General features: G+C 44.5%; 1 protein-coding gene across 3 annotated transcripts in view; it reads right to left on the bottom strand.

Annotated features, from left to right (window-relative positions):
* Positions 1 to 26,443, bottom strand: part of GBF1 (golgi brefeldin A resistant guanine nucleotide exchange factor 1) — a 166,201-nt gene that overhangs the window by 16,399 nt on the left and 123,359 nt on the right. For 2 of the 3 annotated variants that reach the window (XM_049790787.1, XM_049790788.1), the window contains exons 5-18: positions 20,424 to 20,542; positions 19,590 to 19,698; positions 19,025 to 19,085; positions 16,795 to 16,849; positions 11,228 to 11,363; positions 10,458 to 10,693; positions 9,628 to 9,793; positions 8,381 to 8,592; positions 7,415 to 7,513; positions 4,896 to 5,090; positions 4,132 to 4,321; positions 2,966 to 3,106; positions 2,156 to 2,244; positions 430 to 632 (exon numbers count right to left, since the gene is read on the bottom strand). In XM_049790787.1, coding sequence (XP_049646744.1) covers positions 430 to 632; positions 2,156 to 2,244; positions 2,966 to 3,106; positions 4,132 to 4,321; positions 4,896 to 5,090; positions 7,415 to 7,513; positions 8,381 to 8,592; positions 9,628 to 9,793; positions 10,458 to 10,693; positions 11,228 to 11,363; positions 16,795 to 16,849; positions 19,025 to 19,085; positions 19,590 to 19,698; positions 20,424 to 20,542 — 2,011 coding nt within the window. Of the gene's footprint in view, positions 1 to 429; positions 633 to 2,155; positions 2,245 to 2,965; positions 3,107 to 4,131; positions 4,322 to 4,895; positions 5,091 to 7,414; positions 7,514 to 8,380; positions 8,593 to 9,627; positions 9,794 to 10,457; positions 10,694 to 11,227; positions 11,364 to 15,805; positions 15,905 to 16,794; positions 16,850 to 19,024; positions 19,086 to 19,589; positions 19,699 to 20,423; positions 20,543 to 26,443 lie in introns of all 3 variants that reach the window. The other variant, XM_049790789.1, reaches the window with a different exon arrangement.

Here is a 26,443-nt window from a genome sequence, read left to right as displayed (position 1 = left end):
ACTCACTGTGCTATTGCTCTGACCCTTAATCTTTCTTTCTTTTTGGTTTTGGGGCCAAACCCAGCAGCACTCAGATGTTACACATGGCTCTGCACTTAGAAATCACTCCTGGCAGGTTATGGGATGCTGGATTTCAAACCCAGGTCAGCTGTGTGCAAGGCAAATGCCCTACCTGTTGTACTACTACTTTGGTCCTTCTCTAATCTTTTCATGTTTAACACAAATAGTGCTTTCCCCCCTTTTCAAAGTAAAACAAATTTATTTGATAAATAAGGGGAATTCGAGAGACAATGAAAGATACATGCTCAAGAGAGAACACAGGCTTCTCCAGTGACAAACAACTTAGTACTCGTACACCAATGCACTCTTGACTCAGACTGCACCCTCAGCCCCTGGAATCTGGAATGTACTAAGTGACAACTTTCTTACCTCACAAAACTGTCCAACAGGTCAATGTTTTTACGATCACTCACAAACTCTCCTATCATTTTCTTGTCCAGTCGAGGGTTCTCTCGGAGCCATTGGGCTACTTCTGCATTGTCCATTGGGATGGTAAGGAGGCCTTTCTCCTGAAGAAACTGAATTCCTTTCCTTGGTTTCTGATTGAACTGCTCTGTGCCAGTGATCAGCAGCTGGAGGAGAAAGAGTAAGAGTCAAAAACTATCCTATCCCTAAACCAAACAAAGCCAGACTAGAATCCATCCCAGTCAATAATTGGGTATTTAACAGGCTCCTAGGACATGGGTTCTAACTCATTCCAGGACTAAACTGGATCATATTAGTTCTAGCTTCTCCCTGTCTTCATGTTTAATTAAAATTGGCTGAAAAGCTGTTTTTGATTCTTCTTTTGGGTGTCTGAGATGCAACAGAATTTTCTCCAAGTTGAAAATCAGAAAAAAAAAAAGTAACATAGAGATTAGCAAGCATCTTTCTTTTGTTCCATTTTATAACCAAAGAGATCTAAGATCAAAGATTTATATGCCAAAGAGATCTTTGGCATCTCTTTATAGCCAGCATCTTGTCTATGAACCAGGCCTAGCCTTTGGTTTTCCTAACTCACTGTCCAGAGATCTGAAGGAAAAAGAGAACTATGAGGATTCAATTCTCTGTCTAATCACAGCTCTGTAATCAAGAGCACATATAAACCAAAATTATTTAGCCTGAGAACAAGAGGAATAAAGGATTGAACAGAGGATGTTCTCTATATTAATAAAGTAAAAAAAGGGAACAAAGATATGGCTCAAGTGATAGAGCACATGATCAGCATTGTGTGAAGTCCTGAGTTCAGTTTCCAGTATGACACAGATCCTGAGCATAGCTGGGTCTGAAACTTAACTTTAGTCTATAATGCAGAGCTGAGTTTTGCTAGGAGTGTTCCTAGGTCTCCCTAAGCATGTCTCAGTGTGTTTCTTTTCTTTTTTTTTTTTTTTTGGTTTGGTTTTTGGGTCACACCCGGCAGTGCTCAGGGGTTACTCCTGGCTCAATGCTCAGAAATGTTGGGATGCCAGGATTTGAACCAATGAACTTCTGCATGCAAGGCAAATGCCTTACCTCCATGCTATCTCTCCGACCCCCTCAGTGTGTTTCTTGTTTAAAAAAAGTCAGGGGGCTGGAGAGATAGCATGGAGGTAAGGCATTTGCCTTGCATGCAGAAGGATGGTGGTTTGAATCCCGGCATCCCATATGGTCCCCTGAGCCTGCCAAGAGTGATTTCTGAGCGTAGAGCCAGGAGTAACCCCTGAGCACTGCCGGGTGTGACCCAAAAACAAACAAACAAACAAAAAAAACAAAAAACAAGTGAAAAAGCAGTTATTTAAGCTTTTGTAAATACCAAAATAAATGGCGATTTCCTTATTGACAATCATTACCCCAGAGCTTGAGATGACCAATAACCATCAGTGACTTACATAACACTCTGAGGACTCTTGTGCCCACTGTACCACTTGGCTCTCAGCAAGTGGGGCTGGCCTAGGGGTTTGACTGACTCCATAGAGTCAATAGAAGACTGGAGGATGAAGTCCCAGGAAGTCCAACTAGCCTTAGAAAGCTGTCTGATCAGGTGACAGTTTCTTTCTCATTCTCTGGACAGAGACTTTACTAAGGACTCCCAGATAGAGGTGGGCAGACACAGAATACCAGGGATATCTGCATGTACCTTTTTTTTGTTTTTAATTTCAATCAGTTCCTGTGGATCTGGTAGGAGGCAGGAAAATCGAAGTGGCTTCTGGATAAACTTTTGGTCAGCTAGGAATGGGAGGAAGAAAGGGAAAAAACCCATAAGACTTTTCTTATCAGGGAGACTTTTGGAAGGTTGCTGACACACTGTATAGTGGAAAAGCAAGAGATTCTACTGTGTGTGGTGTGGTGTGGTGTGGTGTGGTGTGGTGTGGTGTGGTGTGGTGTGGTGTGTGTGTGTGATGACCAGACATTAATCCTGGCTCTGCACTCAGGAATTACTCTTGGCAGTGCTTGGGGAACCATATGGTATACTGGGGATAGAACCCAGGTTGCAGCAATTAATGCAAGCATCCTATCTACTATACTATCTGTCTGGCCCCTTCTTTAAAAGACCCAATTTGTAGGGATCCAATTGGCTTCTTGTCTCCCTGTCAGTTTGAAGGCATGGTAGTTAGTCACCGCTATTTCTTTCTTTCTTTTTTTTTTTGTTGTTTTTTTTGTTTTTGTTTTTGGGCCACACCTGGCGGTGCTCAGGGGTTACTCCTGGCTGTCTGCTCAGAAATAGCTCCTGGCAGGCACAGGGGACCATATGGGACACTGGGATTCGAACCAACCACCTTAGGTTCTGGATCGGGTTCTTGTAAGGTAAACGCCGCTGTGCTATCTCTCTGGGCCCAGTCACCGTTATTTCAAGCACAGCCATAGGGCATCTATGTTCCTTTTGCCCCAACTATTCACCAAGCCCCAGAGTTGATGGGACTTATGTACAGGAGGACCAAATACCCACCTCCAGAATCACCAGTCTCTTCCAGATTACTACTTCCTGGTTTTCCATGATCTGTTGGCAGCCACCCACCACCCGGCAGATGTTGGCCTGAAGTGTCAGGGGCCATGTTTACAGCTTTCCCATCACTGGCTTTTCTCTCAGCTGGGAAGAGAAAGAAGATGCAGACACATGAAGACATAAGGAAAGTTAAACAGAGCTGTGGGAGAAGTCAATTTGACCCACATGTTCCCTCATAGGCTTCCAGCACTGGGCAAATTCAAGGACCAATGAGTGTTTTTGTCCGAAGTCAGTCAAATTAGAATCTATAATGTAACAAAGGGATCATCCATTTCCCCTAATCTTCTGAAACCTCAATCAAGGGAAGAAAGAGATTAGTTACAGTAGAGGCAGATACTAGAGGTGAGAAAAGCAAAGTTTGGACTTTAGAGGAAAAGAAGCCTTACATCCTTCGTAATTTTTGTTTTTCTTTTGGATAACATCTAGAAGTGCTGGGGTATCATTCAGTGCTATAGAGCAAACCCAGGCTTCTGGATCTGATCAAATATGATTAAGTTTGCTGAAGCTTCGGCCTTTTAAAATTTCTCTGATCTAATCCCTGTTCTCTTTTCTTCCCATAAATTTTTTTTTCTAAGGAGCTAGAGAGATAGTACAGTGGTAAGTACATTTACCTTGCATGTGGCTGATTTGGGTACAATCCAAGTTATTCCACATGGTTTCCTAAGTAATGTCAGAAGTATCACCCTGTTTTTTTTTTGTGGGAGAAGGCACTGGCAATGCTTGGGTTACTACTAGCACTGTACTCAGGAATTACTCCTGGAGGTATATAAGGGATCATATGGGATGCAGGGATTGAACACAGGTCAGCTACATGCAAGGAAAATACCTACCCACTGTACTATCACTCGAGCCCCCATCAGAAATAATTCCTGTGTGCAGAGCTATGAGTAACCCTGAATATCACATGGTACAGATAAATCAAAACAAAATTATAAAAAAAAAGCTTATATAAAGAAATAAAAAGGGGGTAGTATATGAGTTCTGCTAACCTCCCTGCTTGGCCTGTAAATTAAACTACCAAGATTTGGAAACAAAAACTGGGAATGTTCTGGGAAAGAGAAAGGATTAAGTGAGTAGAAAGGATCCTCAAAGAAAGAAATGTCTCTCACAAGTGCTAGCTTCTCGGGAGCCTTCCAATGTTTCATGGCTGGGTCTGGTTGTCTCTTTCTTCTCCTGCTGGTTAAGGTTACTGAGGACTTTGGCCTGGCAATGGCCTTCAGTACTGTCAATCACTGTCAACAGAGCATCGAGGGATAGTAGGTGTGTTGTATAGAGCTGACCAGAAACAGGGAAGGCATTCTGGAAAGTAAATGGATAAAGCAGGCTTAAAGTTGGAATATTTTATACTTTAAACTTTCTTAGTTTAAATTCTGAAATCTGAACTTTTGCACTGCACTGAGAAAATGTCTTTTTTCTTCTTATTTCCCTCTCTGTGATACAGTATCCTCACTAATCTTAGAGAGTTAGAGATATTTTTTTTTTTTTTTGGGCCACACCCGCGGGTGCTCAGGGGTTACTCCTGGCTGTCTGCTCAGAAGTAGCTCCCAGCAGGCACAGGGGACCATATGGTACGAACCAACCACCTTTGGTCCTGGATAGGCTGCTTGCAAGGCAAACACCGCTGAGCTATCTCTCTGGGCCCCAGATTTTTTTTTTTGGGGCCACACCCGGTAACACTCAGGGGTTACTCCTGGCTATGCGCTCTGAAGTCACTCCTGGCTTGGGGGACCATATGGGACGCCGGATATCGAACCACGGCCCATCCTAGGCTAGCGCTGGCAAGGCAGACACCTCTAGCACCACTGTGCCGGCCCCAGAGAGATTTTTCTTAATAAAGTTTTTTTTTCCTACAGGTAGTCAGAGTACTTAGTACCTTGGAGAGTAGTTTGGTAAGATCTTCAAAGAGGTTAGAACAGTAGTAATCACAATCAAAATTTATGTAAAGCTCAGTGACAAAACTGGGAATATGCCAGAGCTGCACAATGGCCTCCAGCGCCATCTCCTTCATCTCGTAAGGCATCTTGGGGTTTTCCACAGTGATGATCTCCATGAGCTTTTTGATGTACATCTGGCAATAATACAGTGATTGTCATTTGGGTAGAGGAAAAGACACAAGATAGCATTATAGTGCACTAAGGTTTGCATCCTCAGTCAGTCAAGATTAAGAGCAGAGGAAGAGAGACAAGATGGCCAAATGCAGTAGAAATTATTTGAGGAAGAGAAAAAAAGAGTTAGGGAAGCTGTAGTATGAGTATCTACAAGTAGGGTGCCTGGGAAAGAAAAAAAAAACTCTTTTCTTATATATTTTTCTTTTTGGTTTTTTCGGGTCACACCTGGCAGTGCTCAGGGGTTACTCCTAGCTCCATGCTCAGAAATTGCTCCTGATAGGCACGGGGGACCATATGGGACGCCGGGATTCAAATTGATGACCTTCTGCAATGCCTTACCTCCATATTATCTCTCCGGCCCGTATATATTTTTCTTTTCTTTTTTTTTTTTTTTTTTTATGGGGTGGGTGGCATACCTGGCAGTGATCATGGGTTATTCTTTTTTTTTTTTTTTTTGATTTTGGGTTACACCCACCAGCGCTCAGGGGTTATTCCTGGTTCTATGCTCAGAAATTGCTCCCGGCAGGCTCAGGGGACCATACGGGATGCCAGGATTCAAACCACCGTCCTTCTGCATGCAAGGCAAACGCCCCACCTCCACGCTATCTCTCTGGCCATGGGTTATTCTTGACCCTGCACTTAGAAATCACTCCTGGATGGGGCCGGGCGGTGGCGCTGGAGGTAAGGTGCCTGCCTTACCTGCGCTAGCCTAGGAGACGGACCGCAGTTCGATCCCCCGGCATCCCATATGGTCCCCCAAGCCAGGAGCGACTTCTGAGCGCATAGCCAGGAGTAACCCCTGAGCGTCACCGGGTGTGGCCCAAAAACCAAAAAAAAAAAAAAAAAAAAAAAAAAAAAAAAAAAAAAAAGAAATCACTCCTGGTGGGGCCGGGTAGGTGGCGCTGGAGGTAAGGTGTCTGCCTTGCAAGCGCTAGCCAAGGAAGGACCGCGGTTCGATCCCCCGGCGTCCCATATGGTCCCCCCAAGCCAGGGGCGATTTCTGAGCGCTTAGCCAGGAGTAACCCCTGAGCGTCACAGGGTGTGGCCCAAAAACCAAAAAAAAAAAAAAAAAGAAATCACTCCTGGTGGGCCCAGAGAGATAGCACAGCGGCGTTTGCCTTGCAAGCAGCCGATCCAGAACTTAAGGTGGTCGGTTCGAATCCCAGTGTCCCATATGGTCCCCCGTGCCTGCCAGGAGCTATTTCTGAGCAGACAGCCAGGAGTAACCCCTGAGCACCGCTGGGTGTGGCCCAAAAACAAACAAAAAAAAAAGAAATCACTCCTGGTGGTGCTCACAGGACCATATGAGGTACTAGGGATTAAATCTGGGTCACCGCATGCAAGGCAAACACCCTACCCATGGTACTATCTCTTCACCCTTCTTACATTCTCTTAACTAAGAGAAGTACTCTGCACTGGGTTTAAGACATGCAAGATGGTACATGCAAGGGATTGGGAAGAGCAGGAAGTTTGATTGTATGATCTTCTGCATATCCTGGACCCATTTATAGACTTCCTAATCTCACCCTATTCTAGTTTCCTCCTGTCACTATATTTCTTTATCAATACTGAATAGTAAAAACATTAAATAGAAAGAAGTTCAGACAAGAGTCATGATCAAGAGCCACTAAAGGTATCCCATCCCCTAAATCAACCCTCCTTTGGCCTCCATGTTGGCACATAAAGCTTGGTCCCTACCTCATTCTCGATCAAAAGTAGATTGCCTATTTGGGAGGGAGATCTATAGGTCAACTTCTGGTTGAACTCAGCCAATAAGATTAGATGGTTCAATCAGGGCCTGGTACTGTAGTGCTATCTGAAGGCAATGGTGCTGGGGCCCATCAGAGTCACTCTGACAGTGCTCAGAGGTTATTCAGTCCTGGGAATTAAACTCAGGGCCTTTCATATGCAGGCACTCAACCTCTGAGCTTTCTTCTCGGCCCATTAAATTTTTCCCCCCTCAATTTAGTGAAGAAGCTAGCTTGACTTGCTTACCTAGCTGAGAGAAAATGCTAGACATAAGACTAGTTTCTAACTCATGGTGAGAGGTCAGGTGTCCCTCCTCAAAATTTGTATTCTTCTATCTTACAAATTGCCAGTTTTTTCTGGTTAACTTCGAATTTTTCTAGTGAAAAGGCCTGTCAATGAATTTAGCTTTGGTGGCTAAAAGTGATCTCCTACAGAAGCCCCTACACCCCAACTTGTAGCATAGAAGCTGATTCTGCTAAAGATGCTACACATCTTCCTTATTCCTTCCCACTTCTTCCAACATTAAGAAACTCACCTCCAACTGGAATTTGAGATGTTCCCTCATGCTCTCAAACAGTAGGAAGCACACACGCAGGGAAGCAGCATAAAGGTTCAATCGCTCTACATTGAGAAGCTGGATATCAGAGAGGATAGGCCATTAGTTTTCTGAGTCTGACTCAACCAAGAGAAAAAGCAGAGAGAAAACTGATTGAGGGTTTCATTCAAGACCTGCGGGAACTCTTCAGCTAGCCATTCCTGTCCACTCCTGTATTTCCTTTGGTTCTCAAAGTCCTGGGGACTTCTTTTCTTTTTCTTTAAAAAAAATTTGGCGGGCCCGGAGAGATAGCACAGCGGCGTTTGCCTTGCAAGCAGCCGATCCAGGACCAAAGGTGGTTGGTTCGAATCCCGGTGTCCCATATGGTCCTCCTAACTGTGAATACTGTTTGGGAGAGAGATCCTTTCCTAACTCCTATAATCTTTTTTTTTTTTTTTTTAGTTTTTGGGTCACACCCAGCAGAGCTCAGGGGTTACTCCTGGCTCTATGCTCAGAAATCACCCCCAACCCCCCCCAACCCCCCCCCCCCCCGCAGGCTCAGGGGACCATGTGGGATGCTGATATTTGAACCACCATCCTTCTGCCTGGAAGGCAGATGCCTTACCTCCAGGCTATCTCTCCGGTCCCTAACTCCTATAATCTTTGCAAGACTCTAATAAGCCTCCCAGTGTCCCCTTCCATATTTTCCCCCCACATACTAGAGTCCCTGAAAAATAGCACAGAGCTCTCTGTCTGAGCCTCTCTTTTTTTTTTTTTTTTTTGGTTTTTGGGCCACACCCGGTGACGCTCAGGGGTTACTCCTGGCTATGTGCTCAGAAGTCGCTCCTGGCTTGGGGGACCATATGGGACGCCGGGGGATCGAACCGCGGTCCGTCTCCTAGGCTAGCGCAGGTAAGGCAGGCACCTTACCTCGAGCGCCACCGCCCGGCGACAATCCAGTCTTACCTGGAATAAATGGCGGCACATTTCATCCTTGACAAGGCCCAAGAGGGTTTGGCAATGAGCTATAGGGGCTGATTCAAGAGCCACTGTTAGCAAATGCAGTCCCATGTGAATCATAACCTCTGAGTTGTGACGATCATGTGGATTGGTGAGGGAGATGAGGAAACGGAAGAGCTCTCGAATACAGGGAAGACCATAGGGGACCAAAGCAGTACCTGGGAAGACCAAGAGGGAAGTTGTACAGTTGAGAAACAATTGGCTTGACAGCTTGGACTAGCTGGCCTTATGATTTTAGGTGACACTCCTCAAGAAAAAAATTATGAATTTTCCTCCCAAGCAACACTCAGAGGTCCCAGGGCCAGTCCCTGAAACTTGAGCAACTCGGCAGATGGTTCAATGCTAGGGAGAAGGATGTGGGGCTGCTTGGCCCTGCAGTGCTGGGCACTACCCAAGTAGTGCAATGGGGCCACCAAGGGCAGCCAGGTGGTACCTGGGGGATTCTAGGACTATATCCAATGATTTTTGTGTGTAAGGTGCAAACAGTGCCAGCTGCTTGTACATATTCAGTACAGGATCCTGTACATATAAAATTTGAGCCCCAAAACCTCTATCACCCCAGCCTTGTGGTTATTTATTGATTTCTAAAAAAATTAGTAGGTTGGAGTGACAGCACAGCAGGTTAGGCATTTGCTTTGCATGCAGCCAACCTGGGTTCATTCCCTGGCATCCAATATGGTTCCCTGAGCCTGCCATGAATGATTTTTTTATTTTGTTTTTTTGGGTCACACCCAGCAGTGCTCAGGGGTTACTCCTGGCTCTACGGCTTAGAAATCGCCCCTGGCAGGCTTGGGGGACTATATGGGATGCTGGGATTCGAACCACCATTCTTCTGCATGCAAGGCAAACTCCCTACCTCCATGCTATATCTCCAGCTCCCAACATGAATGATTTCTGAGTACAGAGCCAGGAGTAACCCCTGAGCGCCGCTGGGTATGGCCCAAAGAACAAAAATCAAACAAATAAAGAAAATTAGTCTCCTTTACTAGACGGAATCAGTATTGATCCTACACTTCTACTGTGCATCAAATTCCAACTCTACAAGTTAGGAGAAGCTTCATCCATGCCAACAGTTTTCTGACTTGAAGACTTGATTATAATTTATGGCTAAAAAGTAACCTCACACTTGGACCTGCAGAAATCTTGGGTCTAGGAGGAAAGGATGAATGGCCCAAATTTCCAGAAGCACCCACCTTCCTTCTGGGAGGACTGTGTGAAGCGAACTCCTCGGGGATTGATGTAATCCATGTCATGGACAGAGGCAGAGTCTGAGTGGTCTGCTGGGGACGAGCACTCCTCTAACACCTCAGGAATGGATTCCACGGATGCTGACTGGGTTTGTTCCACTTGTGTCCTTTCCTGCCATGGCCAATAACATGGTGATGTAGGAAGAGAGATGATGCACGAGATATTTGAAAATTAGTCTTCATAAACTCTGCCCTCTAGTGTCTCTAATGGTAGACAGGTGCAGACTTAGTTCAGTAGGCTATGAGTCAATGGGAGATGGCTCTGGGCAGGAATCTGATGAAAGACTTAGAATACGACTTTACAGAAAGAAAAAGTTAGCCTTGACCAGCTCCTTCACCTTGGCCAAGTACTTATTACAAGTATGTATAAATTGATAAATCCCACAAGCTACCTTGTACTGTGAATCATTCTATGGGTTTTCTATGTTGCAGTTAATTCTAGGAAAAAGGGACTAACTCCTGTATCCCAACCTTCATTTGAACTAAGAAGGCTTGATTAAAGAATCAGGTTACCAATAATTGTCACCATGGAAGATTCGAGAAAAGTCTTTAGAAATCAAATTCATACTGGGGCCTGAGTGATAGCCCAGTGGTAGGGCATTTGCCTTGCATGCGGCCAACCCGGGACGGACTCGGGTTAGATTCCCAGCATCCATTTGGTTCCTCCAGCTTGTCAGTAGTGATTTCTGAGCACAGAGCCAGGAGTAACCCCTAAGTGTCACCAGGTATGGCCCCAAAACCGAAAAACCAAAAAAAGAAAAAATTTAAAATCATACCTGCAGGTGAGACTGTTCAGGAGCCCCTAATTCACTGCTGCAAGGCTCTGCAGCTGAACTGTATCCTGGAGAGCCAGGTTGCTCCAGATCAGTAAGGTCTTCCTTGGAGGTGGTCTGAGAGGAGAACTCTAGACCACTGTCTGTGCAGGGGCTGACCACTGCTGAGGCAGCTTCAGAACTTGCAGAAGAGATAGATGTGGGCACATCAATGAAGGGCATGCTACCTGCCAAGAAAAGTGAGGTTTTAAAAGAGAGATTGTTGGAAATGCTCCCTTCCCCCATTTTATGTACTAAAAGGGTGAGTCTCTGTTTGCTAGACTCTCCCAGTGGTCCTCAAACTATGGCCCGCGGGCCACATATTGTATTTGTATCTGTTTTGTTTCTTCATTGCAAAATAAGATATATGCAGTGTGCATAAGAATTCGTTCATAAGTTTTGTTTTTATTATAGTCAGACCCACTGTCTGAGGGACAGTGAACTGGCCCCCTGTTTAAAAAGTTTGAGGACCCCTGCTCTAGACTATTATCCGCATACACTGGTCTCTAATGTCGTCAGGGTCCCTCTCAAGGAGAAAAACTTAAATTGCTACAGAGTTAGTTATTCAATGGTCCTAGTCAAATCCAAACTGAATTTTTTTTTTCTCAGCTGGCACAAAGACCAAAGCTCCTCAGTAGGTAGGGTTTCAATGTCAAAATCCCTGAAAGGGATGGCTCTCTCTCTATTCTCATTAGACAGAAAGCTGTCAGGTCACTTACCAGTGGAATTACAAGAGGATAAGGTGTTCCCATTGGGGGTGAGCTGCTCTGAACCTGGTGTGACTTTGGTTATATGGCGTGGGGGCCGGGGAGATCGCTTCTGTTTCTTCCACTTGGATGAATCACTCATGCCTCCTGCTCTCATTTTCAGCTGAAAATTGCACATGCCATTAGCACTGGCATCCAAATTGAGGCTCTATCCCTAGAAATTTTCCTTCTTTTAGTCCTACCAGTCCCTCAAAAAAAATAGTCTATACCCCACATCTGTGCCAGAGGAACAATATCAGAACTTATCAGAACATACTTCTACTCCTTTTTATTTTATTTTATTTTTTGTGGGGGGCCACACCCAGTGACGCTCAGGCTTTACTCCTGACTATGTGCTCAGAAATCGCTCCTAGCTTGGGGGACCATATATGACGCAGGAGATCGAACCCATCTCCGTCCTGGGTCAGCCACGTGCAAGGCAAATGCCCTATTGCTGTGCTATCATTCTGGCCCCACTTCTATTCCTTCTAACTTAGCTTCTAGATTTACCACTTTGTAGTCTGGCCTGCACATATCCACAAAGAAAGTGACATTCTCCTTTTAGTCCAGGCTAATTCACTGATAGGGTTACCCTTATACCTAATTCTACTTTCCTGAGTCTTGCAGTTAGTTGGTGCTTCACCCCCTGAGACAAAGAATAAGGACAGAAAATCATTTTCTGGATAGACTACTATTTCTGCTATGAGAACCTACCCTTTTCCAGAAACTCAAGACCTACTATTGCTTTGTGAGCAGTACCTACATCATATTCCTAACTCTCTGGAATTTCTAAAAAACAAAAACAAACAAAAAAAATCAATCAAAGCCCCATTCCTTAGATTTAAGAAAGGAGTGATTACTTCAGTCGATTTATAGGGTTAAGAAAGAAGGGTGGGGGGGGCAGAGAGATAGCATGGAGGTAAAGCGTTTGCCTTTCATGCAGAAGGACGGTGGTTCAAATCCTAGCATCCCATATGGTCCCCCATGCCTGCCAGGAGTGATTTCTGAGCATAGAGCCAGGAATAACCCCTGAGTGCTGACAGGTGTGACCCAAAACTAAAAAGAAAGAAAGAAAGAAAGAAAGAAAGAAAGAAAGAAAGAAAGAAAGAGAGAGAGAGAGAGAGAGAGAGAGAGAGAGAAAGAAAGAAAGAAAGAAAGAAAGAAAGAAAGAAAGAAAGAAAGAAAGAAAGAAAGAAAGAAAGAAAGAAAGAAAGAAAGAAAGAAAGAAAGAAGGGTCAGGGCCGGAGAGATAGGAGAGATAGCATGGAGGTAAGGAAGTAAGGCATTTGCCTTTCACGCAGAAGGTCGGCGGTTTGAATTCCGTCATCCCATATGGTCCCCTGAGCCTGCCAGGAGCAATTTCTGAGCATAGAGCTAGGAGTAACCTCTGAGTGCTGCCGGGTGTGACCCCCCCAAAAAAAAGAAAAGAAAAGAAAAGAAAAAGAAAGAAGGGTCATGTCATGCATGCTGTTCTCAATTTTGGTCTATCAGTAGGCCCTAATGTTCTTCTCATTATTGATCTGAATAGATGTAGTATTTCTATTGCTTTGAGAGCTTCCTTTTTTTTTTTTTTTTTTGGTGGTAGTGTGAAGTTTTGGGCCACAACCGGAAGTACTCAGGAGTTACTCCTGGCTCTGTGCTCAGAAATTGTTCCTGGTTGGGGCCAGAGCAATAGCATAATACTAAGATGTTTGCCTTGCATGCAGCCAACACAGGATGCTAGTTTGAATCCCGTCATCACATATGGTCCCCTAGCCTGCCAGGAGTAACTCCTGAGCATCATCAGGTGTGACCCCCCAAAAAAGAAACCACTTCTGGCAGAATTGGGGGAGAATATGGGATGCTGAGAAGCAAACCCGGGTCCATCCTAGACAGCTGCCTGGAAGGCAAACGCCCTGCCACTGTGCTATCTCTCCGGCCTCCTTAAATCTTCTTTATAATCATACTGGGAATTATTTGTTGACTATTCTAAAATATAAGTTTTATGCATTTTCCTTATGCTAAGTTCACAGCTACTTTATTTAGGCCCATTTTTGTTTTCCTAATAATCCAGCTGTATTCTTGTTAAGAGTTTGAATCCAGTCTCCCTAGAGTTATACTAAACTAATCCTAGTCTAATGGTTCATTCCTAGATTGAATAATGCCAATTCTCTTCTAGTAACCTTTAACAGAACTCTAAAGAGGGCCAGATCTCTACAGCATGTAAGGAAAAAGTAGAAGCACCTTTCCTCCCTGTCTCTTCCTAAAAGCAGAATATACTCAGGTTATCACTGGCCTCAATTCTTTCTGATATTTGGGGGATAAAGTCCCTTTCCTTAAAGTCCCCCAACTCCTCTTGAGTACAGGTAATGCTGATCACTCTGCTGAGAAACCATGCAATTCTGTCTTCTCTATCCATAACTCCATTTTGGAGATAGGCCCAAAAGCTGGTCCTCAGCTTTTAATAACAGAGCAATAGCCCCTACACAATACTTCTTTCAACTCTAAAATACCTGTCATCAAATGCCTAAAATGGAGCTTCACAGGCCCTTAGTAGTATGGCTAAGTAGGAACCAGGATACTTTCTTTAGGAACCACTAATGCATGTATGGTCAAGTTCAAAGTAAAAATAAAAAGCAAGAGTTAGTATAAGAATCAGCCAAAGATGCAGACAGTTAAATTCAAGAGATCAATAAGGGAAAACAAGAACCTTGTAGCTTCTTACTGAGCTCCACTAAACACTAACATTTGGATATACTTGTGCGCTATCTCCTCTTTCCCTAAACAGTCTTTCATGTCAAGGAGTAGACTCTGTCTTTCATTTCCTCTCTGTCCTCTACAAAGCTAGCTCTAACCTGAGGGGCAGAGGGAGAGCATAAATAGCTGTGTTCCCTGTTCTAAGGTAGAGTGAGCAGTAGGTTTTCATGGAAACCTATACCATGTTTTCCATAAAACTCTACATTAAAAAAATATTAGGACAAGGTAGATCCTAAGTTATAAACCATACAGGGGCTAGAACAACAGCTCTTGACTTGTACATTGCTGGGTCAATTAACAGCATTCTATATGGTCCCTTGAGCACTACCAGTACTTTTTCCTAATGCAGAGCCAGGAGTAACCCCTGAGCACTGCTGGATGTGACCCCATAACAAAAGCACACAAACAAAAACCATGACAAAATGCTGAGAAGCCGGGGCTGGAGAAATAGTATGGAGGTAAGGCGTTTGCCTTTCATGCAGGAGGTCATCGGTTCGAATCCCGGCATCCCATATGGTCCCCCGTGCCTGCCAGGAGCAATTTCTGAGCCTGGAGCCAGGAATAACTGCTGAGCACTGCCGGGTGTGACCCAAAAACCACAAAAAAAAAAAAAAAATGCTGAGAAGCCACTAAAGAAAGCTGTAGCTTTGAGACTATGTGTGATGGTATGTGCCATTGTAAGTCAGCATTTTGTTTTTCCTTAGTACTGGGGAAGTACAGCAGAAGGTCTCTCCATGATAAAGCTATAACACAATTAACGGGCCCAGACCAGACCTGTACAGACAATGTACTGTAACACTTATGCCACCCACTGGCTTCTTTATCAGTACTATGTAGCTGATTCACTTCTTCTATAAGAAGAATGTAGCTTATGCCATCTTCTGGTGAGATAAGCTAACAGGGCTGCATGATTTGCTGTGCAGTTGCTGACTAATAAAACTCAGTGAAATTTTAAACTTTTTGTAGGGCTCTGTGCAATCTCATACCAAAGCAAGCACACAAAATATGAGACACTACAAGATGATGGATAGTCTAGCTGGGTATAACACACTTTCTTTTTCATCTTTAAGGATCTGGATGCAACCATACCTCTAGTATGTTTTTCTTATGATATTCTAGACAGACTATATTTCTCTTCCTTGCTCTTCTTGCTAGGGCAGGATTATGGAACTCTTTAGCTTGGATCCCTCCCTTGTGCCCATGTATAATTTGATGTTTAGAGGACAGAGGGCATCTTGTAGATTTCAAAGTTCTCCTAGTATCCTGGGCTTTTCTGAAATCTGGCTTCTTCTCATCCATCTGGAGTCCTAAATGCTCATTGGAATGACCCCTTTAATGGTAATAAAAAATAATAAAAAGACCCCAACTAGATAGACAAGTTAGCTTGTCCTCTAACTCAGTCTTGTGACTCAGATAGAGTGGAGAACTATGCTTAGAATTCTCTATACCAGCTATGACACAGAGACAATGAAGAAGAGGGAAGGGGACTGCCTGAAAGTTTCTTATGGTTCCCTTGGAAATGGCGGGTACTGAATTTTCCCACAAATTTTCAGTATGACCTAGGTTCTCAGTTGAGTCTTACAATATGATATACATCAAGTTTAAGGGCTTCTTTCTGCCTCCAAGCATCTGGATGCTGTAGAATTCTCAGCACTGCAAAGCTAATACACATGCAACTTTCCCAAAGCCAAGCTGTGTTACTAGGCAAGGCAAGTCGTGCTCTACACAATGGAAATAGGACCCACTTGTTACATACATATACATATATATATATAAAACACCACAACATTTAAATTAAAAGGGGAAAAAAAGAGGGAGAGGGAAAGAGACCTTGAGGTTCTTAAAGAGTAGTACCCTCTCTAACTGGTTCAGGGCTTTGGTCTGCTCCCCACTACTTAGCTCCAGTTTGTTGAGGAGACATGGAGAAATCTGTGAAAGACAGGCAAATGAGTGATTTAAACAGAGTGAAATAAACTCAGACACATGCCAACAGGGCACAGGGCAGGAATGGGGATGAATGGCAGGGGAGAGGGGAAGGCCAGGTGCATGTACCAGATAGCCAAGGGTCATCTCCATGGACAGGACCTCTCAGGGTTACAGTAAAATCCTCAGCAGAGGCTTGTGAAGTCCAAAGATTTTGTTCAATATAAGGAGGCCTTTCTTCTGACTACCATTCTTTTAGAAATTTGAAAAATCTTCTGATCTGGAGTCAGGTTTGATTTTGTTGTTGTTTTTGGGTCACACTTAAAGGTGCTTAAAACTTACTCCTTGTTCTGCCCTCAGGAATCACTCCTGGTAGGACTTAGGAGATCATATTCAATGCCAGGGATCAAACCCAGGTTGGCTGCATGCAAGGCAAGTGCCCAACCCTCTGTACTATCTCTCTGGTCCAGTTTGCCTCTTCAGACACTAACCTAAGCATAAACTCAGTTTAAAGCAGCCTTTAGAGTATGATCTACAGCACAGCAAGTCTCTCAGCCTTCAACTTGCAGAGAAGGTGGGGCCCAGAGAGATGGCAGGACTGCTCCTTTATCAACATATAATTTGAGTTCAGCCTAATGGACCTCATTCAGTTTCCATGAAGGATAAGCTTATTTTTATGTAACAGGCCAATAAAGATAGGTCATAAATTAAAAGATGGGGAAGGAGAGATATCTGGGAAAGAATATGTTTTTCACTAAAGGGCTGCTTAGCTATTTCTAGGTTTTAAGCAGACCTGTCTAAACAAAAGCATGTTTCTGCTAAAGAAAGGTAGCCAAGAAAATCCACATAATACTAGAGGTGATGGTAAGATTTGGATAAGGGACAACAGGTCATACCTTCTTCATGTTGGTCCCTGCATAGTTCTTAGGCTCTTCTTTAAATTGAGGTAACCTGTAAAATAAACAGTTTTATGTCACTAGGGATAATAATATTTCCCTTTAAGTCAGCATAGATACTGCCAACCCAAAGGTGATCTGGGGCAGAGGAAGTCCTATCTCTTAGAAAAACTAGAAAGAAAAGCTAATTTCATCCTTTTGACAGCTTTATCGAAGAGTAACAAGAACTAGGGGCCAGGGACGTTTTCTGAAAAATTAGGCTGTCACCAGGGCAAGGTGACTTCCTGTTCTTTAAGTATGGAAGCTCAAAATACTTTTTTATTTCCCTTTTCAGGGGATCGGATCCAGGATTTTGTATTTACAAGGCAAATGCTCTACTGCTGAGCTACACTACCCTAACTCTCTTCATCCTAAAACCATCTGCTTCTTGTTTGTATTCATTTAGCAAGTATTGCTGGAAACCAAGTGACATGAAGAGAACAGTTTATCAACCCTGGGAGATTGGGCATCATGTGAGAAGTCTGAAAAAAATTGAAAACAGTAAATTTGAGCATGAGGCGTAAGATTTTGCAGTAGGGTCTGGGGAAATAGTTAGTCCATAGATGATGAGGATTATTTATAGACCTAAAAAAGCAGAAAGAAATACCAGGAGGGGGCCCGGAGAGATAGCACAGCGGCGTTTGCCTTGCAAGCAGCCGATACAGGACCAAAGGTGGTTGGTTTGAATCCCGGTGTCCCATATTGTCCCCCGTGCCTGCCAGGAGCTATTTCTGAGCAGACAGCCAGGAGTAACCCCTGAGCACCGTCGGGTGTGGCCCAAAAACCAAAAACCAAAAAAAAAAAAAAAAAAAAAGAAACACCAGGAGGAAGTTGGGTTGTTTTTGAGCAATTTTTTTTTTCATTGTTTTTGAACTACATCAGGCAGTGCTCAGGAGTTACTCCTGGCTCTGCACTCAGAAACTACTCCTGATAGTGCTCAGGGGACCATATAGATGCCAGGGACTGAACCTGGGCTGAATATTTGCAAAGAAAGCTCCTTACCCCATTGTAAGCTCTCCAACCTCCCTTTTAGAGCAATTTTAAGTTCACAATAAGTCTAAACTGAAGGTTTTATGATTTTCCATAGAACCTATGTCTGCAAATACACACACACACACACACCCCACCCCTTTTCTTCCATCATCCTAAGGAAGATTTAGAGACTTATTTCAACTTTTTTCCAAATTAACTCTCTTGAAAGAGTTTTTTCTAAAAGGAAATTGAAGGTCTCTGACAAGTGTAAACCATAAAACAGGGGTGGGGGTGTAAGAGTGTGGTTTAATGAAAATTTTGTTTGCCTGAGGCTGAGGGGTTGGTAGGGACTCCAGACTTTTTTTTGGCTGTGGGATTGGGCCATAAACAGTGCACAAGTGTTACTCCTGGCTCTACCCTCCGAAACTACTCTTGACAGGCTCTTGGGACCATATGGGATGCTGGTGATCAAACCCAGGTCAGGGGCCGGAGAGACAGCACAGTGGTGGGGCATTTGTCTTGCATGTGGCCAACTTGGGAGGGATCCAGTTTGATTCCCGGCATCTCATGTGGTCCCCCAACCTGCTAGGAGTGACTTCTGAGTGCAGAGCCAGGGTGGTCCCTAAGTGCCACTGGGTGTGGCCCAAAAGTCAATCAACCAACCAATAAATTAATAAAGTTAAAAAACACTTAAAAAACACCCAGAACAGTTGTGTACAAGGCAAATAAATGCCTACCCACTGTGCTATCGCTCTGGCCTCAGGATTCTAGACTTTCTGTGCTAAAATTGGTACAGTCTAGGTAAAACATTACTGTCAGTTATCCTATCCTGGATCTTTCCTCACAGAATCCAGGCTGAGCCTTAGGGGCTCAGCAACTTGCTCCAGGTTCCCTAGAGCTTGACTTCCTTTCTGGGTTCCCTTCCCTAGCTGCTACCTGTACAGAAACAGACACAAGTCTGGGAAGCAAAGCAAGGTCTGCCAGCTTATATCAAATAACCCTTTGCCTACCGCTCCCCTCCAACCCCCAAGGTCAAGCCAGCTGCCTCCTCCTTCTCCCTTGCTTGGATATCCTGGGTCCTCAGAACTACTCTCATCCATAATCCCAGTGGCCTCTGAGGTGGCTGTGGAGCTGGCCAGGTCCCTGAAGTGGCTATGTGGAAGCAGGCAAGCTCAAGAGGCCTGGGCAACAGGGCTGAAGCAAACAGCAGCAGGTTTACCTTGTGAAGAGCAGCTGCACCATGTCTACGAGAGTGTGCTCTGCGGATTTTCTCAATAACTCTGCACAGGCAAAAACAAATAACACAGGTGTCATTACTTGCCGAGCTATTATCAGGAGGCTTCTCAGAGCAGACTCCCCTCCAAACCTTGTTTACCAAGGATTATGCCAAACTTATTAAAACCAGTCCAGCTCAGTCTGGCAGAGATAACTTTACTGGTCCACTAGATGGCACTACTGAGTCAAGAGAAAAGGGGGTGCAATGATGTGCAAACTGGTGTTAATTCCAGAAACCCCAAGAGATTTAGTACCTGGGCTGAGTCAGTCTGAGATTTATCACAACTCCTGCTCTGGCACAACAGGTAAAAGTTTCTATTCTAGTACCACAACAGAGTCAAATACCAAGACCTCTGCACCCTCCCACCTCCCACCCCACCCCGGCTCCACAGAGGTGGTGAGTTGAGGAAGCCCAGAGTTTTCTTTCTCTCTGGGTTAAAAAATAACACCTTGTAATCATACAGTCATAGACCTCCCAAATGGTGAATGGCCCCAAATTAAACACCTACCACTGAGCCTCATTTCAAAGCAGATCCGAAAGCAAGACTGCATGATTTCACACACAGATTCATTGGTCAGATGAGCACCCACAGGGGTGAGCAACAGAGTCCGGAGCACCTATCAGGGAAAAGATGCTTGGATGAACAAGGCAGAAGTGGTGAAAAGGGTTCACCCTCATACCAAAGAGATAGCATGGAGGTAAGGCGTTTGCCTTGCATACAGAAGGACAGTGGTTCGAATCCCGACATCCCATATGGTCCCCTGAGCCTGCCAGGAGCAATTTCTGAGCATAGAGCCAGAAGTTACCCCTGAGAACCACCAGGTGTGACTCAAAAACAAAACAAAAAATAAATAAATAAATAAAGGAGGGGGCCACCCTCGACTCTCTCCTACTGTTTGGGGAGAGAGATCTCCTGCTCTTCTTCAAGCTCCCAGGTTTCTGAATGGGGGTACTCAAGCTAAGCAAGAATGCCAACCTCTCCAGCTTGGTAGGGGGACTCCCAGTAGCTGGTCTTTGGATCTGTGTCCTTTACTCTGTACAGTGTTTAGAGTTTAGGACTTAGTTCAGTCTTTGCCCATAAACCCAACAGATGGACAGACACAGAAAGTCTGCTACAGAGACACATGTATTTTATATGATTAAGTTAGAGCTTTTAATTGTTTTCCACTTACAATAAAAAACACCACTTTTACTCTGGGTACCTGAGAAGCTTGTTTGGAAACAAAGTAGCTCCCTAAACCCCGGGAGTCAAAACACAGCTTCTTACTGCCCGCAGATTTGGGTAGGAGCTGGTGGCACCCGCTGTTGGCCATTAGCCTGACTGCTTTTCCTCTCCATTTACCTGAAGTATTTTCATCAGGACAACCTCATCACTGGCAGGATCTGTGCCTACAAAACGGGCATGAGTGACAGCATCTGCCATATTCTCCATTCCCTCTGCTGTGCCTTCATGAGTGGGATCTGCTCCAGCCAAAAAAAAGAAAGAAAGAAAGAAAGAAACTAAATAATGTGGAAAAGAGAGAAAAGGCAAGACATCCTGTCTAAAAATTGCTTTGATAAAACTATATGTTTCTGTTCTCCAATTCTCTAAAGTTGACTCCTTAAATTGATGATTTATTGTTATTCTTTTTTTTTTTTTTTTTTGGTTTTTGGGCCACACCCTGTGACGCTCAGGGGTTACTCCTGGCTATGCGCTCAGAAGTTGCTCCTGGCTTCTTGGGGGACCATATGGGAGCCGGGGGATCGAACCGCGGTCCGTCCTAGGCTAGCGCAGGCAAGGCAGGCACCTTACCTCCAGCGCCACCGCCCGGCCAATTTATTGTTATTCTTACAACTGGTTTTAACTGGCAACTGGACAAAAATTTACTTGTGTAAAATAATGGATCTCAAATATAAGCAGATATACCAAGTACCTGGGAAGCTTGCTAAATATACAAATTGTTGTAGCCACTGACACTTATTAGTAGGTCTAGAGTAGGGCATGCAGTTTTCATTGGGGGGGGGCATATACCCAACTGAGTGCTTACACCTGGCTCTGTACTCAGTAGGGGGAACATATGGGGTGTTGGGGATTAAACTTAGGTTGGCCATGTGCAAGGCAAATACTTTACTTGCTGTAGTAGCTCTGGCCCTGATCACTTGCATTTCTAAAAGTACTCAAGGTGAAGTTAATGAGGCTCATTTGAGAGCCACACTTTGGAATGACTGGTGTCAAGCTATTCATTTCACAGTGAAGGAGCAGGGAACTAAGTTTGGAGGCAGGGCAGAGAAATAGTAAAGCAAGTAGGGCACTTGCTTTGCACACAGCTGGCTTGGGTTCCATCCCTGGCACCCCATAGGAATCATCTCTGAAAAGCAGTCACAGTATGCCCTGAGCTTCACTGGGTGTGACAAAAACAACAACAACAACAACAACAACAACAAAGTTTGAGTCCAGAGCAGTGTCTGGCCTTTTAAATAAGTTCAGAGCTCCAAATGACAACACTGCATTCTTTCTCTTTAACACAACTTCTCTTTCTGGTTGCTTTTGTAGTTTTTTATGTTCTGGTGCAACTGAAGTAGGGGAATAGGGGGAAGGAACGGGCAGGTATCAGCAAATCAGAGAACTCTGCTTAACTTTTATTCTTATTTAAAACTATACAGAACAGGGGCCGGGCGGTGGCGCTAAAGGTAAGGTGCCTGCCTTGCCTGCGCTAGCCTTGGACGGACCGCAGTTCGATCCCCCGGTGTCCCATATGGTCCCCCGAGCCAGGAGCAACTTCTGAGCACATAGCCAGGAGTAACCCCTGAGCGTTACCGGGTGTGGCCCAAAAACCAAAAAAAAAAAAAAAAAAAACTATACAGAACAAAAGTCCCTTCAACCAGCTTAACTAAGAGGCAGTAGGAGGAGTAGGAGTGACAGCATGCTGGTAGGGCATTTGCCTTGACACAGTGACCCATGTTCGATCCTGGCACCATATATGGTGCCCCAAGCCCCACTGAGAGTGATCTCTGAGTTCAGAACAAGGAGAAAACCTTGAGCACCTCCATAAAACAAGCACAAACAAAAAGGACTTTAGGAGAGAAAGAGAACTAAACAGTGCTGGAAAAAAGCGAATGCCATGCCCATTGGACTATCTCTTGCCCAGGGCTGAACAGTTAAAATCCTTAACTGCACAGTCTCCCAAGTACCACTGAATGTGACCTCAAAACCAAACCAAAAGTAGGAAGGGTCAAGATAATGATTTAGAATGTTCAGTTCTGCTCTTTCTTTCTTTTCTCTTGGGGGGGGGGGTTGGACCACACCCAGAGGCGCTCAGGGTTACTCCTAGCTCTGCGCTCAGAAATCACTCCTGGTGTAAGGCGTTTGCCTTGCATGCAGAAGGATGGTGGTTCAAATCCCAGCATCCCATATGGTCCCCCGAGCCTGTCAAGAGCGATTTCTGAGCATAGAGCCAGGAGTAACCCCTGAGTGATGCCAGGTGTGACCCCCCCCCAATAAAAAAAACTGCTTCTGCAGGCTCAGGGGATATATGGGATGCTGGAAATCGAACCTAGGTCCAAACACCCTACCACTGTGCTATCTATCCAGCCCTCCTTCCCTCCCTCTCTTTCTCCTCTTTTTTCTCTCCTCCTCCTTCTCCTCTTCCTTCTCCCCTCCCCTCTTCTTTATTTTGCTACACCCAGCTGTGCTCAAGGATCACTCCTAGCAGTACTGGGACCACTGGCAATGCTGGAATGAAACTAGGTTGGCAGTATGCAAAGCAAGCACCTAATATCCTCTACTATCTGACCTAATAATACTTTCTGAATGGCAGAGAAAGTGCTCCAGAGGCTGCATGATGTACTGCAGTAGAATCTCCTAGTTTTTTAAATTTTTTTATTTAAACACCTTGATTACATACATGATTGTGTTTGGGTTTCAGTCATGTAAAGAACACCACCCATCACCAGTGCAACATTCCCATCACCAATGTCCCAAGTCTCCCTCCTCCCCACCCGACCCCCACCTGTACTCTAAACAGGCTCTTCATTTCCCTCATACATTCTCATTATTAGGACAGTTCAAAATGTAGTTATTTCTCTAACTAAACTCATCACTCTTTGTGGTGAGCTTCCTGAGGTGAGCTGGAACTTCCAGCTCTTTACTTTTTTGTGTCTGAAAATTATTATTGCAAGAATGTCTTTTATTTTTCTTAAAACCCATAGATGAGTGAGACCATTCTGCGTTTTTCTCTCTCTCTCTGACTTATTTCACTCAGCATAATAGATTCCGTGTACATCCATGTATAGGAAAATTTCATGACTTCATCTCTCCTGACAGCTGCATAATATTCCATTGTGTATATGTACCACAGTTTCTTTAGCCATTCGTCTGTTGAAGGGCATCTTGGTTGTTTCCAGAGTCTTGCTATGGTAAATAGTGCCGCAATGAATATAGGTGTAAGGAAGGGGTTTTTGTATTGTATTTTTGTGTTCCTAGGGTATATTCCTAGGAGTGGTATAGCTGGATCGTATGGGAGCTTGATTTCCAGTTTTTGGAGGAATCTCCATATCGCTTTCCATAAAGGTTGAATTAGTTTTAAGTGGTCAGAATGAGAAGTAATTTTCCCTTTCCTATTACTTGAATTTAGATTTGCTGGCTCAGGAGATAGCTGAGAAATCAGAACACTTCTCTTTTTTTTTTTTTTTGTTTGGTTTTTGGGCCACACCCAGTAACGCTCAGGGGTTACTCCTGGCTATGTGTTCAGAAGTTGCTCCTGGCTTGGGGGACCATATGGGACACCGGGGGATCGAACCGCGGTCCGTCCAAGGCTAGCGCAGGCAAGGCAGGCACCTTACCTTTAGCGCCACCGCCCGGCCCCACACTTCTCTTTTTTGTAGTGTTGGAGATGCAAGCTCTACCTCTGAGCTATGTATCCCAGCCTGAAAACAAAACTTTTTTCTTGGGGCTGAAGAGATAACATGGAGGTAAGGGTTTGCCTTGCATGCAGAAGGACAGTTCGAATCCCGGCATCCCATATGGTTCCCAGAGCCAGGAGCAATTTCTGAGTGTAAAGCCAGGAGTAACCCCTGACTGCTATCGAGTGTGACCCAAAAATAAAAAAAAAAACAAAAACAAAAAACAAAAACAAAAAACAAAAAAACCTTTTTCTTTAAACAATGAGTGAGAAGACTTGTTAAGTGGTTTTACTTTTACCTTTTTTTGGGGGTGGGGCACACTCAAAGATGTTCAGGGTTATTCCTGGCTCTATATTAGATCATACCCTGTTTTTACCCAAAACAAAGGTGTTCCCCACCTTCCTCTTTCCTTTTCACCTATACCTTTTATTGTTTTGTTTTTGAGTCACACCTGGCACTCAGAAATCGTTCTGCAGGCATGGGGGACCATATGGGATGCTGGGAATCAAACCTAGATTAGAAGGCCCTACTGCTGTGCTATCTCTCTGGCCCCTCACCTATACCTTTGATATGTAAATGTACATCTAGAATAGAGTAGCTTGACATAGGTACTTTTTTGGCATGATTCTCTCCTGACTTTTTTTTGGGGGGGTGGGTGGGTGTTGGCCAGGTTACTCCTGGCTCTGTGCTCAGAAATAACTCCTGGCAGAGCTTCAGAGACTGACCATAAAAAATGCCAAGGATTGAACCTAGATTGGCAGTTGGCAAAGCAAAAGCTCTATCTGCTGTACTAGCTCTTCGGACCCCATTTGTTTTCTTTCATTTCTATTCAGGTTAGTTTCTAGCATCTAACTCAAAGGGCTGGAATGTACACTTTACTTTTTTTTGGGGGGGGGTTGCCTTTGAGCCATACCCAATGGTGTTGAAGGATTACTCCTGGCTCTGGACTCAGGAATCACTCCTGGCATGATCGGGGACCATATGGGATGCGGTGATCAAACTCAGGGTGGCTGCATGCAAGGCAAATGCACTCCAGTTCCTAAAATGTATGCTTTGCTTGCTGGAGTCCTGAATTTGATCCTCATCAGCATTGCCTCATCCCCCCAAGCGTCATCAGGGGTCGATCCCTGAGCACAGTCAGGTGTAGCTCAATAAAAAAAAAAAAAAAGAAACAGGGCTATGCAGAAGAAAGCCAATATCATTATATTATAGTATAAGGAAAATGACCCAGCTCCTTTTTGCGGGGAAGAGGGAGACATACCAATGCCCAATGTGTGCTCAGGAGCTACTCCTTGGCTCAGTGCTTGGGGATTGATCCTGCTAGTGCTCAGAGAACCTTGCAGTGTCAGGGATTGAACCAGTATGCAAAGTGTGAACTCAGTTCATTGAGCTCTCTCTGATCTCCAGATCCTTCTGTTTCCCCAATTCCTTATCTTTCTAGCCAAAACAGAATATCTCAGCCTTGCCTGCTCATCCTCATTTAGACTTGATATGATACACCATAGCGAAGTTGGGAGTAGCTTATTCTAGAATGATATTGTAAACAAAAGACTGTTGGTTTGTGCTCACTTGATAGACCCATCACTAAGAATTTTCTCCTTTACTGGCCACTCTGTAGAGCAGACTGCAGGGAAATTTGCCAAACTCATCCTCTTTAACTTCTAACTTCCTACTCCTTCTCTCATGCCCACTGCAATCACCACCTCCAGCATTCTCTTTTCCCACCACAGGAAACTCCAATGGCCAGCTGGGCTGAGGTCTCCAATTGCCTGCTTCTCTGCCAAGTTCAGAAAGGGGAGAAAGTAACTGACAAGAGAGCACTGGGAACACAGAAGGCAGCTGTGGAGGCTGTAAAGACAGACAACCTGCGTGGTGCTCAGGATAAAGCTGGAGGTGTCTGGGCCTGATCTTTGCTTCAAAAAAGTATGAAGCTAGGACTTGGGTGTCTTAAGGGACAGTCAAACCTATCAGCTGGCACCCAGGATTCCTGTTCAGATCATAAATGCTTTAGTTGCTAAGCAGTAACTTTCTAGAAATGACAGAATTTTCTTTTTCTGTTTTTATTTATTTTTTAATTTGTTTTTGGTTGACACTCAGAGGTGCTTAAGGATCACTCTTCTTTTTGGCCTTTGTTTCTGGGCTGCCCCAGTGATGCTTAGGGTGCCAGAGATTGAACCTGGGTCAGCACATACAAAGCAAACCAAATACCCTACCTGCTGTACTATGGCATCAGCTTCAGAGATCACTTTTTTTTTTTGGTTTTTGGGTCACACCCGGCGGTGCTCAGGGGTTACTCCTGGCTGTCTGCTCAGAAATAGCTCCTGGCAGGCTCGTGGGACCATATGGGACACCAGGATTCGAACCAACCACCTTTGGTCCTGGATCGGCTGCTTGCAAGGCAAACGCCGCTGTGCTATCTCTCCGGGCCCCAGGGATCACTTTTAACTTTAACTGAAGGCTATTTTCCTTTCAGGCTAGATA

Source organism: Suncus etruscus, chromosome 17 (assembly GCF_024139225.1).
Source record: "Suncus etruscus isolate mSunEtr1 chromosome 17, mSunEtr1.pri.cur, whole genome shotgun sequence".
NCBI classification, from domain to species: Eukaryota; Metazoa; Chordata; class Mammalia; order Eulipotyphla; family Soricidae; genus Suncus; species Suncus etruscus.
This window is presented reverse-complemented; position numbering and strand designations above follow the sequence as displayed.